The sequence below is a fragment of the Sciurus vulgaris genome, assembly GCF_902686455.1.
Source record: "Sciurus vulgaris genome assembly, chromosome: 6".
Lineage (NCBI taxonomy): Eukaryota > Metazoa > Chordata > Mammalia > Rodentia > Sciuridae > Sciurus > Sciurus vulgaris.
Genome location: NC_136466.1, coordinates 18,162,875 through 18,177,922, shown reverse-complemented (window position 1 = coordinate 18,177,922; position 15,048 = coordinate 18,162,875). Strand labels below are relative to the sequence as shown.

General features: G+C 35.4%; 1 protein-coding gene across 2 annotated transcripts in view; it reads left to right on the top strand.

Annotated features, from left to right (window-relative positions):
• Positions 1 to 1,197: 1,197 nt before the first annotated feature.
• The window catches only part of GABRG2 (gamma-aminobutyric acid type A receptor subunit gamma2), an 84,695-nt gene continuing 70,844 nt past the window's right edge, over positions 1,198 to 15,048 (top strand). Inside the window, exon 1 of one of the 2 annotated variants that reach the window (XM_079144599.1) lies at positions 1,198 to 1,729. In XM_079144599.1, coding sequence (XP_079000725.1) covers positions 1,623 to 1,729 — 107 coding nt within the window. In that variant the 5' untranslated portion in view covers positions 1,198 to 1,622. The remainder of the gene's footprint in view (positions 1,730 to 15,048) is intronic. The other variant, XM_079144598.1, reaches the window with a different exon arrangement.

Here is a 15,048-nt window from a genome sequence, read left to right as displayed (position 1 = left end):
CAAAGTTTCCTCATGCAGGCTTTGAGGTGTATCTGTCAGAGATTCACTGTCAGATTGCATCTCTTTAGCCTATGGCATTGGCAGCAGCCACCAGTAATTCTCTCTGCTTTGGGGGTATGTTTTGGAGTTAGTGATGGAATTTGAACCTGATTATCATGTGTTCTGTTCCTACCTCCTGGACCCATCACTCAAATTCCATTTCTGAAAGACTTTTTTTCTTGCAGAAAAAAGTACCAGTTTAGAGACAGCTCCCTTGTACTTCCCAGGGAGAGTTCTGATTGTTCCTCTTCATCTGTACTCTTCACAAACACCTTGGTTGTGGCTCGTTGGCTCTTCAGGAACCATGCAACATTCTTCCATCTTCTTCCCCATGATCAATGAATGGGGTTTCCTCCTTGATGTATGAAATGGGTTGGTGAAAAAGGGTATCTCCTTTTATCAGTATCCACTGGCAACATTCTAGATAAGAAGGAAACAAGCTAACACCACTCTTCCACCTCAGGAACTTCAGAATTGCTACTGAAAGACCGCCCCAAAAAAGTCAATTCTCATAAAACAGAATTAGCTCTGCAAAAAGTAGGCCCCTATTTTGTGATCTATGTTCTTTGCTCTAGCAACAATCCCTATGCAATTATGTTCTTCAGTCTTCAAGTAGTGCGTGTCTTCACATTTTCATTGGGAATGGAGAACAGAAAAGGGTGGAACAGAATCCTGGGAGCATAGAATGCTTCCGAGTCTTGTAATTCCATCAGTGTTTACTCCCTTCACTCAAATTAAATTCACCAAATCCATCTTCTTACAGGATGGCTTATAGGAAAACAGTCATGCTTTCCCCAGTGCCTCCCCCACCCCCCAACATTGTAATCCTGATTTCTAAGACTACATAAATTTAAATTAAGTCTTCTTGGCAGATGTGACAAGACAAACCTTCTGTCATTAGTGATGTAGTTTGTGGACTTGCTAAAGCAGCTCTTGTTCCCATGAATGCCAGTCCTTACGTGTCTGTGTGCATGGAAGGGTTAAAAAGCAGTGGCAGGAGGCCACGCATGTGTTAATTCCTGCTGCAGCAGCGTGCATCACTTCCACTTTGACCTCAGAGTTAATCTGCGTGATAATCACGCAGGGCTTCTAGTGATTTTTTTCCCCATTTCTTTTAAATAAACACACACACACACACACACACACACACACACTAATGCACTCCCCAAAAGGGAAAGAAAAAGGGGCGGGGGAGAAAATAAAGCAAATAAATAAAACCTGAAAGGATGGAACTGGGGGAGTTCGCGCCAGTGCGAGCTGCATGAATGTGCGTTCTTTTCTCTATTTGTCTCTCTGTGCATCTCTCCCTCTGCCCTCCCCCTACCTCAATTATATTATTCCCCCAGACTTGGAAGCTGCTGCCTGAGCTGACGCTTTGATGGTATCTGCAAGCGTTTGTGCTGATCTTATTTCTGCCCCTTGAATATTAATCCCGAAGCTGGTAGCAATACATCTCCCCAGTGACGGGACCTACTAGAGGCAGGTGGGGGGAGCCACCATCAAACCATAAGCATAATAATAATACAAAGGGGAGGGCTTCTTCTGCAACCAGAGGCAAGAGAAGAGAGGGGGGGCTGAAAGCGATGAGTTCTTCAAATATATGGAGCGCAGGAAGCTCTGTCTACTCGACTCCTGTATTTTCACAGAAAATGACGGTGTGGATTCTGCTCCTGCTCTCACTCTACCCAGGGTAAGATGTGCCTTTTTAGGCGTCTTTTTTTTTTTTTTTTTTTTTTTTCGGAGAGGTGGGGGGAAGGGGTGGGGATGTGGAACTGGGAAGACCACCCAGATTTAAAACAGTCTTCTAGGATTTGGGGCTTTATAATCTGGGGCAGAGTGAATATATGGGGCGGGAACAGGAGGGATGAAGGAGGAAGGTTACGTTCGTTTATTTATTCATGTATTGGATTTTATCCTTGTTTTCTTTTGTTTGAGAGCGGTAAAGCTATCCCTTTAGACTTCGTATTTGGGGAATAGCCTTTCTCTATTACTGCATTGCGATGTCGTGGTGGGCTTTTGCTGCTGCACGCCTGAGGATGAGGCCATGTTGAAGGCATTTGGGTGGGGGTCTGGAGGAGAAAATTGCAAATCGGGTCCTGGCGCACACGGAGAAGATGTGTGTGAGGGAGGATGGGGGCGGGGGCAGCTCTGTTTCGGTACACTAAAGTATCCCTTGCTCCTGCACCTGGGCATTCAGTTAGCCAGGTTTTCTATCCAGCCCCATTGACCCTGCAGCCTACTCCCTGATGGGCAAACATGGTTCAGCACCAAGGACAGCAGTCCTGCTCAGGGCCAGATGGAAGGCAGCTTGTCAAACCTGATAGGACATCTCTAAATCTGCACAGGACATCTGAACCTTCAGGTAGAAGTCCAATGGAGCCAAGGAGCACAGATAAAGCCCGGAGACCCTGCACTGACTCTTGCTACTCCCTCCCTGTGGTGCGTGAGAATGTAGTTGAATGAATACTCAGGGGAATGTATGTCTGGAAGAGCTGGCCTTGCTGCAGTGTTGGAAAACATGCTGAACCAAATGAATGTGGTGCCAAAATTCTGAAGTATGCATTAATGTTTTACAGCCTTGCTGTAAAACATTACTTGCTTGCACTGAGTAGAAAAGACAGGAAGGGGGAGGGAGTCCTAAAAATCCTGAAAATGTGTGTGCTACAAAGTGTCTTGCTTCTAAATTCTTTGAACTTTCCTGAAGCAGGAACATTAGGGGAGAACCTTCCATGTAGTATAGTAAACCACTGATCTACCTACATAAATAGCCTCAACCACATCTCAAATTCCAACCGAAGGCACTATCTCACTATTTACATTACTTGTACTCTTCAATTTTGCTATTTTGTAATAAAGCTCTTTAAGAATTACCCTAAATTCCCCTACTCCCCACCACCTGAAAAGGAAAAGAACACAAACAAAAACAAATAACTAGCCATAGAAGAAATCTAGACATTACCATGTGGTTTTCTTGGGAGTTGGCACCCTATGTAGTAGTTGTAACCAAGCTGGAAGGAATGGGGGTTAAGCTACATTTTACTTTTGCTGAGTATATCTGGTCAACTACTCTGGTCCCCTGTTCTCTGGGATGGGCGATGGGACATGCAAATGTCTGAAAAAGAAGAGTTTCAGGCAAACCAAGGAGTAAAAAGCTCAGTTTGTAGATTCCTGGTAAAGACAGCTCTGTCCAACTTCTCCAGTATTTTTTTTCTTACTCCTTTACTATGAAAATAGAATACATTTTCATTAAAAGTGTAAGATTAAGAAGTTTACTCAGAAATGGAGAGGACCTTTTTGGAAATGGTTTTATATGAAATACATTTTAGTGGAATCTTCAAAAAATAATTTTTCTATTCAAAATTTACACACAGATGTTTTTCTGTTTAATGTTGTATGTGGTTCTCAATCTTTCTTGCAAAATTAGAGCCTTTATAGTTGCTTACCAATAGAAAATCTCTTTCCTATGTTCCTCCAGTTGTGAAACCTGTGGATTAAAATGTAGACAAGACATGGAGGAATACATCTTTCTTTTCTACTCACTTTAAGTAAACAATTGAATAATTAGAAGAGTATATATTCTTATGAATTTGGTCTCCAACAGTCATAATTTATCAAAAACTAATTTTATTATTATTTATATTACTATAGTATTTAGTATGGCTCATTGTAGCAACCCCACTTTTTATTCTAATATATAAAAATCAATACCTAATGACATGTTATTTTTCAATTGTTACAAAATAAGCCTAGATGAACTTTTAAAATAGCTTCAAGTAATGAGAATTATGCCACAAAAAATCTCCAGTGGAAGGATGTTTTTACATTTTCTCAGTAGTGATCAAGATTGGAATCATTGCAGCTTGGTGCAGAGATTGTGATCAGTTTCAGTTTGCTGCAGTCCCACAAACAAGCAATTTGAATGGTTGAATAAGGCTGGATGAAAACAGAAGCTTTGATGTATGAAGCTGATCCTGAGAAAGAACTGAAAAAAAAAAAAAAAAGAAAAAGAACTTAGAAAGTGGGAGCCTTTGGGTTCAACATTAGGGGTAGAGTTACATAGAAAATTGGAGGAAAATGAAACAAATATTTAGTTGACATTTTAAATTTATAAATTTCTGGGAATAAAACACTTTCACCCTCTATAAAAAGACTACACTCAGAGATTGTGTCTACATAAAGGCAAAATGAATAAGAAAATACAACATGAGAGTGAGCATATGAATAAGCAATATCTCTTCTCAGCAATGAAGTAGTTCATTTCAAAACTCAAAATCTTCTGACCTATCATGTATCTTGTTTATAATGCTGTCACAAGAATCACCTAAGAATCACCAAAAAGAGATTCCTATACTATACCCTAATGATTTTGAATCATATGCCTGGAGTAGAGTCCAGAAGTATGCATTTTAACATATACCCTAGAACTCACTCTGAAGAAGAGGTCTATACTTTGCTGACTTCAAAAGTTTATTCATCACCTCATTTAATATTTATGAACACTTTGCATTCTGCTATTTATTATTCAGTTGGGCACAATAATCAATTTTTTATGCAGACATTTTTTACTTATATATAAATCATTGAGTGTATATATAAAAAACAAAAGAAATAAGGAGTAGTATAAAGAATTTCAATAAACTCAATATATAAAAAGACATTGAAAAAACAAAAATACATACAGGTATAAATGTCTACCTAAGTATGTTCACAAATTCCATTTATTTTTGTCAACATAGTGCTACATAAAAATTTTACATATAATTTTATAATTCAAATTTTGTAAATTCTTTTAATCTAACTTAATTTTGTCTCAGAGTAAAAATATCATAGGAGAAAGAATATTAACTAACATAGAAAATTATTTATGTTAAGTAGGAAAGACATTTATTTTAGTAGAATAAAATATTTCATAATATTTAAAGTGACAATGAATTGTTTTTCAAAGATATATTGAGAATAAATGAATTTGATTCAATTTTGATAATTAGTCTAAATCTTACTTTGAAGTGCTAGCATTGATTAAAAAAAAAGTTGAACTAAAGATTTAGAAATATTTTATCTTCTTAGATGTTGCTGAGCAGAAATGCCTCAGGTGACATTTTTTAAAGTTTCTAAGGTTTACTTTTTATCCTATAATTCAATTGCACAGAGATTTTAACTTTTATAAGTCATGACCATGTAATAGAAAAAATTTTGTGAATTTTCAAAAAACTCTATTTACTGAAGTACCTTCCATGGATAATCTTGTTATTCCCTTACTTACAAATGTTTCACCTGGTTTTAGCTAGAGAAAATCACATTTGCACAGCATATTTAATTGTTTTAGTGGTAGACATAGTATTATAAATAGTTTACTACAAGACAAACACCTGAATAAAAAAGACAAGAAAAAAAAAAAAAAGAAATATTTATGACCCTGAGTTTCCCAGAATTTAGTTGCCAATTACTATCTAAACAAAAGGAGATTAGGAGGCTTGAGTTTAAAACTTGGCTTTTAATTTAAATAATTAGCTTTATAAATGTCTCTCTGATGTCTTAGATTCATTTCAGAATAGTCAATCTTCTCAATAGAACTGATCACAGAATATTTAATTTAAAGATAGAAGTCTATTCTATACATTTTAAAAGTTTTCCAGGCCAAGGATTTCCATTCAAATGGGAAGGAAGTTAAGACTGACATTAGCAACAATATCACTGTTGTAAACACTGTGTTACTAGGATCATGGCTATCTTTGCTGCAATCCCCAAGATATCTTTCCAAGATAGACTATTCAATGTTTAAGGCAGTCTAAATATCTTATAACCTACACTTGTAAGAAAAGAGTATTAATGAGTTGAAACTGATGAAACACAGAAGATAATTAAAGAATTAAAATATAACCAGTTACCATAATATATATTTATGTGCATATACATATTTGCACATATATCCTTCTATACATGTAGCATGTTTACTTATCATTATGTGTGCTATATATATCCAAAGACATACTATCATCTTATAATTATGTTTCCCTTTAGCCAGTCATTTCATCTGTCTGTAGTCTTGGTTTCCTAGTTGATCAAATGTGGTCGATGATAACTACTTTAGAGTCATAATGAAAAGTCAATATTAATGTGTTTATATGTATACATACACATATATTAATATAAATATATAGTCCAGCATATATATGTGTTTTATATATATATATATATATAAAACAAGGAGATTTGAAAGTATGACTATTTTCTGGCTTTGAAGATAATGCACACACCTGTAATCCCAGGGGCTTGGAGGATAAAATGGGAGGGAGGATCGTGAGTTCAAAGCCAGCATATCCAAAAAAAAAGATGCCATGTAGATCTTTTAACCTAGTAGAATGATGTTTACATATTTTTTTGTGTGGTGCTAGGATTTGAACCTGGGCCTTGCTCACAGTAACCAGACACTATACCCCTGACCTGCATCCCCATTAGGATATATTCTCTTTGAGTCTAAAGTGTCCCTTCTGGAATATTCATCCAGATTGAAATCTTGAATCTTAGAGTACTTACATAGTGATCTAACTTCCAGACTATCTTAATTGCAACTTTTAATCAATCTCCTGAGATCAATTTGGCAGAAGTAATTTGGAAAACCACAAGTATATGTCATTCCAGGAAAGCCTAATTGTATTGCATCAACTTTAATATTTATAATTCTCCTAGGCTATTATCAGATGACCAGAGTCTAGAGCAGATATCTTAGATGTAATTGGCCCACAGAATAAATGAAAATGTTCAACTTAATCTGTTCTGACAATGGTTTGAGAAAAATCAGTCTCCACCAATTATAACCATTACTGAATTGCATCTTATTAGGTTGTTTAAAAGCTCCAGAGATAAGTACTTAAAAAAGTGTTTGCTGGTTTTTTTCTTCATGAGTTTATGAACATATTAAATGGCAATATTTAGTTGGTAAACCATAATTATGTTTTGAAAAATATATTTCCCCAAGACTTTGTATATGTAAGTGAAGCATAGTTTAATTAGCAATTCATTCCTTATTCAGGAAATTAACTACTGCATGACATCTCACCTTCAAAGAGATCTTGCCATCCAGTGGTCAAATTTGCAGAATAACGTTCAATGTTGTTCTTCATTTTTCTTCCCATGTTAATCAGCTTTTCATAGTTGTGACTAAAATACCTGACAAGAACAACTTAGAGTAGGTAGATTTTATTTTGGGCTTATGGTTTGGGGTTCAGTCTATGGTCAGCCTGCTCTATTGCTTTGGGTCTGAGGTGAGGCAGAACATCATGGTGGAAGGGTATGGCAGAGGAAAGCTCCTCAGCAGGAAATGAGAGAGAGAGAGAGAGAGAGAGAGAGAAAGAGAGAGAGAGAGAGAGAGAGAGAGAGCCCACACACAAGTCAGGGACAAAAATATCCCTATGGGTTTGCACCCAGTGACCTACTTCCTCCAGCCATGTCCCATCTGCCTATAGTTACTGCCTAGTAAATCCATTAAAATTATTAAGCCATCAAATTAATTAATGAACCAATTAGGTCACAGCTCTCATAATCTAATCATTTCACTTCTTATTACTCCTAGATTGCCTAGCATGAGCTTTTTAGGGGACACTTCTTATTCAAACCATAGTACTTAACAAAATTTTTTAGAAAAGCAAAAGAAAAAAATTGAGTAATCTATACTAAGTATTAAAATAAGAATAATACCACTTCAGTGTCATATTACAGATATGCATATTTGTAATACATAGATGTTAAAGGATGACATATTTTTATCATCTCAATATAAGCTGCTGTTTAGTTATCTGTCATGGGATAACAATGTCAAGGCATGTGTGTTTTAAGGTCTAGAGGAATTAGAAATTAACATTTCTAGAAATTGAATGGGACTTAAGTTTTGTAGAAGAATGTTTATATCCCCATTCTTATTCTCTCAATAGACTTGCTTTAGATGAGAAATATTTTCTCCTCCTGAGAGTTGTCAAAAATGATACACCAAGAGGTTAAGGAACTTGCCCAAGAATCCATGACTCCCTGCTTCAGAAAGCATTGGGATGCCTCCTGTTGTATTCCTAGTGCATATGTATAACCAGTTCTTTGCTTTTTAAGTGTAAGAAAATACTTAGGTTGTTTTGAGAGGCAAAAAACCTCTCCAGTTTGCCTTACTGGGAGAGTTAATTCTTATTTATTTGTTCCATATACTACAGAATGAATACACTTGAAAAGGAATAAAAAGCTCTTTTTAAGTTACACATTAGTGGCATAGGGTAAAAATAAAATATTTAACTCCAAATCATATTAATCCCTATAGTATTATACTATAAGTACACAAAATATGGTCATAATACTATATTATTATAAAATCATTGTATAACTCTGCATAGATAAAGTACCGAGTAAATGGTAAATAAGTAGCACTGATATTACACTCTCTACCCATTCATAAGGAAAACCATATGAATACCAAGTAACATAGCAGCTAGGAAAACAAGGGATATTTTTAAAGCAATGATTCTTTGTAATAACTGAAACCCTGCCATGAACTAAAGTCAGTTGTGGGACCAAAGTCTATATAGTAAGACAAATATACAGAGAATTCATTAACATATTTAGGCATATTTAGATAACATGTCTCAAACAAACTGAGTAAACTATATCCATATTCAATATATATTTTTGGTCTGAAAAAAAAAATAATAGATACTAAAGTGTTCTTTTTTGCTAACTATCAGTCATTTTTATAAACTGCTTTTGAAAACACTTTGAGATACATCATTAAAAATATGGATATAAAAAGTATAAATGAATGTAAAATTTCTCAATTCATTAAAGGAATAGTATTTGAATAGTAAAGGAATAGTCTTCTCTAAAGACTGGGTGTGTAGTACAGGGGCAGCAGAAACCATGATATTTGCCAGCACAGAGTTTACATTCTCATGCATGGGATGATAGGAAACAACTGAAAAGGTGTACAAATAATTATTAAACTTTAATTCAGGTAAATACTATACAGGAAAGTGACATATCTTCTTGAGAGAATATAGGAGTTCTATTGTGATGAATGCATAGGACAGAGAACCCAAGATTTCCAAACTAACTGAAATTCATCTACAAACAACTAATTGAATAGTTGTAATATTCTGATATCCTATCTATGGTAACAATAGTTTTAGTCAGATTTGTTGCAGTATTTTGCAGAGGTTTAACTTGAAAAGGAATGATATTTCTTTTGAAGAAGAGAAGTGTATGTAGATTTCTGAAATGTTCTGACTTGTTTTCTTTATAATTAAAAAAAAGTCTGTGCAATAAACAAAACTATATTAAGAACAATTTTAAGAAGCAACACTGTGGTATAACACAATCCTTCCAAAGACTCAATTTACTAATTAATAACTGATTGATGCATTTCGATTCCACCAACTTCTTATTCAATAGTGGATATACACATAAGAAGTCTTCAAGCTATTTCCATGGAACTGCAACTAATTTACTACTGTCATCTTCTACTGACACATCATCTCTGAGTCGGTGGTAATCAACGTGAATAGTCACATGCAGTCAATAAAGAAACCATGACCATGTTAAATACACGTATCAGTTGTGAACTGCAATTATCTTCACAAAATTAAGACATGTATACTTGGGTACAACAGAACCAAGACATGCATGAATTCCTTTGGAATTTTTAAGTATTAAATGCAAAATATACTATATGGCCAATAAAAATAGATACAGACGGAGATGTTAGTGTCTTGGTATTTTTCAAAATAGATAAAGTATATTTTGGTAAGAGATTAGACACTACTAATTTTATATTAATCAATTATTGACTGCTTTTTAAACCTATATTCATCCAATACCTTTCTTCACTTTATTCTCCATGAATAGGCAAGGGAGTTCTCAATCATTATTCTACAAGAACAGAGTCAAATCCTCACACAAGTGCACACAAATCTGAGCTTGATGGCAATGTTTATACCTAAAACAGAACAGCACTAAAAACACTTTTTGAAAACCACTATAGTAATTAGAGAAATACAAATTAAAATAACTCTAAGATTCCATCTTACTCCAACTAGAATGGCTATTATCAAGAACACAAGCAATAATAGATGTTGGCATGTATGTGGGGAAAAAGGTACGCTTGTACATTGCTGGTGGAGTTGCAAATTGGTGCAGTCACTCTGGAAAGCAGTGTGGAGATTTCTCAGAAAACTTGGAATGAACTCACCTTTTGACCCAATTATCCCACTCCTCAGTTTATACCCAAAGGACTTAAAATCAGCATACTACAGTGATGTAGCCACATCAATGTTTATACTACCTCAATTCACAATAACTAGATTGTGGAACCAACCTAGATGTCCTTCAAAAGATGAATGGATAAAGAAACTGTGGTGTATACATACATAATGGAATATTATTTAGCCATAAAGAAGAATTATGGCACTTGCAGGTAAATGGATGAAATTGGAGAATATCATGCTAAGTGAAATAAGCCAATTCCAAAAAAACAAAGACCCAATGTTTTCCCTGATAAGTGGATGATGATACATAATGGGAGTGAAAGGGCAAGGAGTAAGAGAACAAAGGAGGAATTTCAGATTATGTACAGGCACATGAGAGGGGGAGGGGTGGAGGTATGAAAGACGGTGGAATGAGACAGACATCATTACCCTATGAACATGTATGATTACCTGAATGGTGTGAATCTACATTGTGCACAACCATAGAAATGAAAAATTTTAACCCATTTGTGTACAGTGAATCAAAATGCAGTCTGTAAAAAACAAAACAAAACACTACATTAAACAGATTGAGTATTAGGTAGAGGGGAGTGAAGGGAGAGGAAGGGGCATGGAGGTAGGAATGACAGTAGAGTGAAACAGACATTATGACCTCATGTACATACGTGACTGCAGGACCGATGTGATCCTGTAACATGTACGATCAGAAAAATGAGAAATTATAGTACACTTATGTATGATTTATCAGAACGTATAAATGCATTCTACTGTCATGTACAACTAATTATGACAAATTTTAAAAACTGAAAAAAAAAAGATTGAGGGCATTTGTATTCTTCTTAAATGACTCAAAGTGAAAAAATGACCAAAACAACTTTTAACTGTGACTATGTTCAGATAAATTTCCCTTTTCTTAATATAAAGGTGATTTTCTTCAATATTTCTTAGTAGGGAAAATTCAAAAGAATAATTTTTAGAGTCAGTAACAATATCTAGATGTTTCTAGGTAAAAATTTTCATTTGAGTTATCTCATTTTTAGTTCCTTTATGCTGATAGAAATCTATTCTTTTTTCAAAATTGTTTTAGTGTTAGTAAAATACCTCTTGAACTTTTTCAAATGTGTACATTTAGAATTGATTAATTTTGATTCAATTCCAAAATAATCTATTAATTCATTACTTTATAAACCTCATAAACCCATATTTTATTGACCAAATTATTACAAATTCTTAAAAATTGAGTATTTTTAGTCTATTCCATGCCCAGATAATGTCTACAATTTAAATTAACTTGGATAAGTTCCTCAACCCTATGACCAAGATTTGTTCTGTATATAGGAGATACTTACTTGATCTTGTATACTGAAATGTGTGATATGCTCTTCTAAAAATATGGATGTGGTTGTTCATGGCTGTACTCCCAACAATTTAGGAGGCTGAGGCAGGGGCACTACAAATTTGAGGCCAACCGCAGCAACTTAGTGAGCCCCTTGGCAACTTAGCAAAACTCTTCCTCAGAATAAAGAACTAGGAGTGTAACTCAGTAGTAGAGCGTCTCTAGGTTCAATCCCTAGTACCAAATTAAAAAAAAAAAAAAAAAGTACAATAACAGAATTGTAGCCACAGGTAGGTGTTAGTATTAATCCAAAGACCTTTAACTTTGTGCTTTGTGTTTGAGATGATACTTAATTGGCCTGAATTTTCCCTTAACGGATGAGTTCTACATCCTGGACTTTGAAAGGTACAGGTCTAGAAGTTGTGTTTTTCTTCAAACCTCACCTAGGGAGTCTCTTTCTCACTCTTGGACGATATGTCAGGTACATCCCAAAGCTTCTCTATTAACTCTAAGACTTTGAATCAGTCAGTTCATTTTCTGATAATAAAGTCTCATTAAATTAATCCTTGACTATCTTGCTCAGTTTAAATCTTCCTTCTTGCTGTATAGAGGTTTCTATAACCTCAGGCTGTTCCTTTCCTTCGTTTTGCTGCCTTTGGCTTTTTAGGATCAGGGTGGAAGGAGAGAGGAGAGTGCAAAAAAAGCAGAAAGATTTTTATTATCTCCTAACAGATGCGGGAAGACGGAATCATCGTCCATAGGTGGTTGAGGGGGAGGTAGATGGGCTCTCTGGAGGCAATCCCTTCCTCTGTCCCTCTGGAGTTCATCAACATCACAGATTGCCTGACCTGGACAGGACTCCATGAAAACTGACCCTGTAAGACACTCCCTCCACTCCACTCCAGAGATAAATTTGTCCTGAGACTCTGCTAGTACTGTTTGTCAAACAGGCCATCTTTTCAAGATGGTGCAGCATGACTATCTTTGTAACATCCAGTTACTTAGTTCACAGGAAAAAGACCAAACAAAGCAAAGGAAACGACAACAAAAAATCTCAGCAACACTGCCTCTCCTATTCTAAAAGTGAAGCTCTTTCTGTCTCAGATTCATAATTGAGAAAGTTCAAATCCAACAACTAATCCTTCTAATTCTTTAGGAAAGACTGCTACAGCCATCCCTGGATCATTCACATTATGGAAAATGTAGGCCAAATTATCTGAAGACTCCTTTACCAACCCTCTTTTCCAAGAGCATTTGGGAGCAGGTATTTGAGTCTTTCTGTCTGGGGTAGAGTTAAGAATTGCCCTAATAGTCTTCCTTCACATAGGACATCAAGACTAGATTGCTTCCATTCTTTTTCTCTTGTCCTGAGCTGGTGGTGGATCCAACACCACCATGGGGTCAGAGATATGAAATTGTACAGTTCTTTCCACTCTTAGGTTAATCACCTTCTACCAGAACTTCTCTCCTGTTCAATCACTGAACTTTCATTATCTGCCTGAAAAACAGCAAAGTAGAGGGAACCCAAGGCTGGTTTGTGGCCTTCTAGCAAGCTCTGCCTCTTCCTAAAAGTCCACTACATTTATGTCAAATGGGATTGTACTAGTCACCTATTTTTCTCAGCTGAGATGCTGCATCTGACCACACTGAAAGTCTTATTTAATATTCTGTTTCATAGGCAAAGCATTTCTCCAAAATATACACTTTCTTCAAATCTTTGCTTTAGGTGTCATCTTCTCTATAAGACCCACACTAATTTTTCAAAGTGATATTGCAAACACCCTTCTAACTTATACCCCAAATCCTCTTAGCATCTACTTGAAACCATCAGTAAGTAATTAGAAAACAAAATTATTATGTTGTTTACTGGTTTATTGTTTTTACTTTCTATCTTAGCTTTAAACCAAGATCCAGGAGAGAAGAGATGCTATTTTTGTGCACTAATACAACTCAGGCTTTAAGAGAGTGCTTAGCTCTTCATAGATGTTCAACAATTACTTGTTTAATTAAATTAAGGAAATTATACCTAGTATTTTCTGAAATTTGTCATCTTTTTAAAAAGGGAGTGAGGAAAATCTTTTCATATTCTGCTTTATCTTCATTTAAAATCCAGCATATACGGCTGCCAACTAAAACAGAACAAGCAAACAGGGTTTTGGGTACAGAGGCTAAGAGCACAAGCTGTGGAAATCACCTGCTCAGGACTCACTCTACCAGAATTTTCATTTACTATGCTATGACTCAGTCAACTTAATTGCACAATGCCTCAGTCTCTTCACATAAGACAGGAGGACTATAATTCTTCCCAGTTTACCTTGAGTGATAGCTGGCATGATACACCCTGAGGACTAGGTATAGAAGCATTCCTCATGTGGTGCTATTATTGTGCCTGTTGTGGTTATTGCTGTCTTTGTTACTACTATAGTGTCCTTATTTATTTCCCAGGGATAGTCCTGCAAGCTCAAATAACCCTTCTACTCCTGTTAAACTCTAAATTTGGGGAACATACTTCAACATATACAGTCCATAATAACATATATAATAATGTCTATATTATAACTGAAAACAAGAAGATTAAAGAATTTGATTTTCATTGCATAGAAATTGAAGTGAAGAGTTCTAGGATATAAAAAGGCACTCTAAAAGCTTGACAAATATTATAACTGTTCTTTCTATATAACAATGTATATTATTTTACTATTATGTGAATGATTTTTAAATTTTTCAGTCCCTTACCTTAACCTGTATGAATAAGAAAATTGTGTAAAAGTCTCTACGTTTCCAAAATGCAATTATTATTCATTTTAAGCATATCATTTATGTGAACTCAGTAATATGCCTAATAATATGAATTAGTGCCTAGCAAGGGGCAATAGACCAATGCATGAGACCCCATCCTGAACACAACTTCCCTAAATACATATAAAGGAATTTTTTCCCCCAAAGATGGTGTGCAACCATTGACGTTGAGTTGCTAAGCAAAATTACTCAACTTATGATTCAGAGCAAAGTTGGATTGCTAATCTTGATGGACAAGTTCTATTTTGATCAGCATGAAATGAAAGTCATGGCTGTTGAATCTGCCAGAAAGTAATGAGGAAGGAGAAAATCCAAGCTGATATTTTGTTATTCAAGGTCATGACTAACTCTCCATTTTTCTTTGTGCCTCTTATATTTGAAAATTAAAGAAAAATCGTCCATCACCTAGGTTACTGCCTCAGCACCCAAAATACCTTTCTGAGAGACCGGTTTTGCTAACTTTCAAGCCATTCCCAACATAGTAGAGAGAATTTCTCTTCCCAACTAGTCCTTAAAATAAAAACATAATTTAGATTGAACAATTTGTTTAGAATTTAATGTATAGTTAGAGGGTTTCTCCCTACTTTCCCTTAGTAGCCTCTCACTTAACATAGATTATTTTATTTCTTGTTTGTG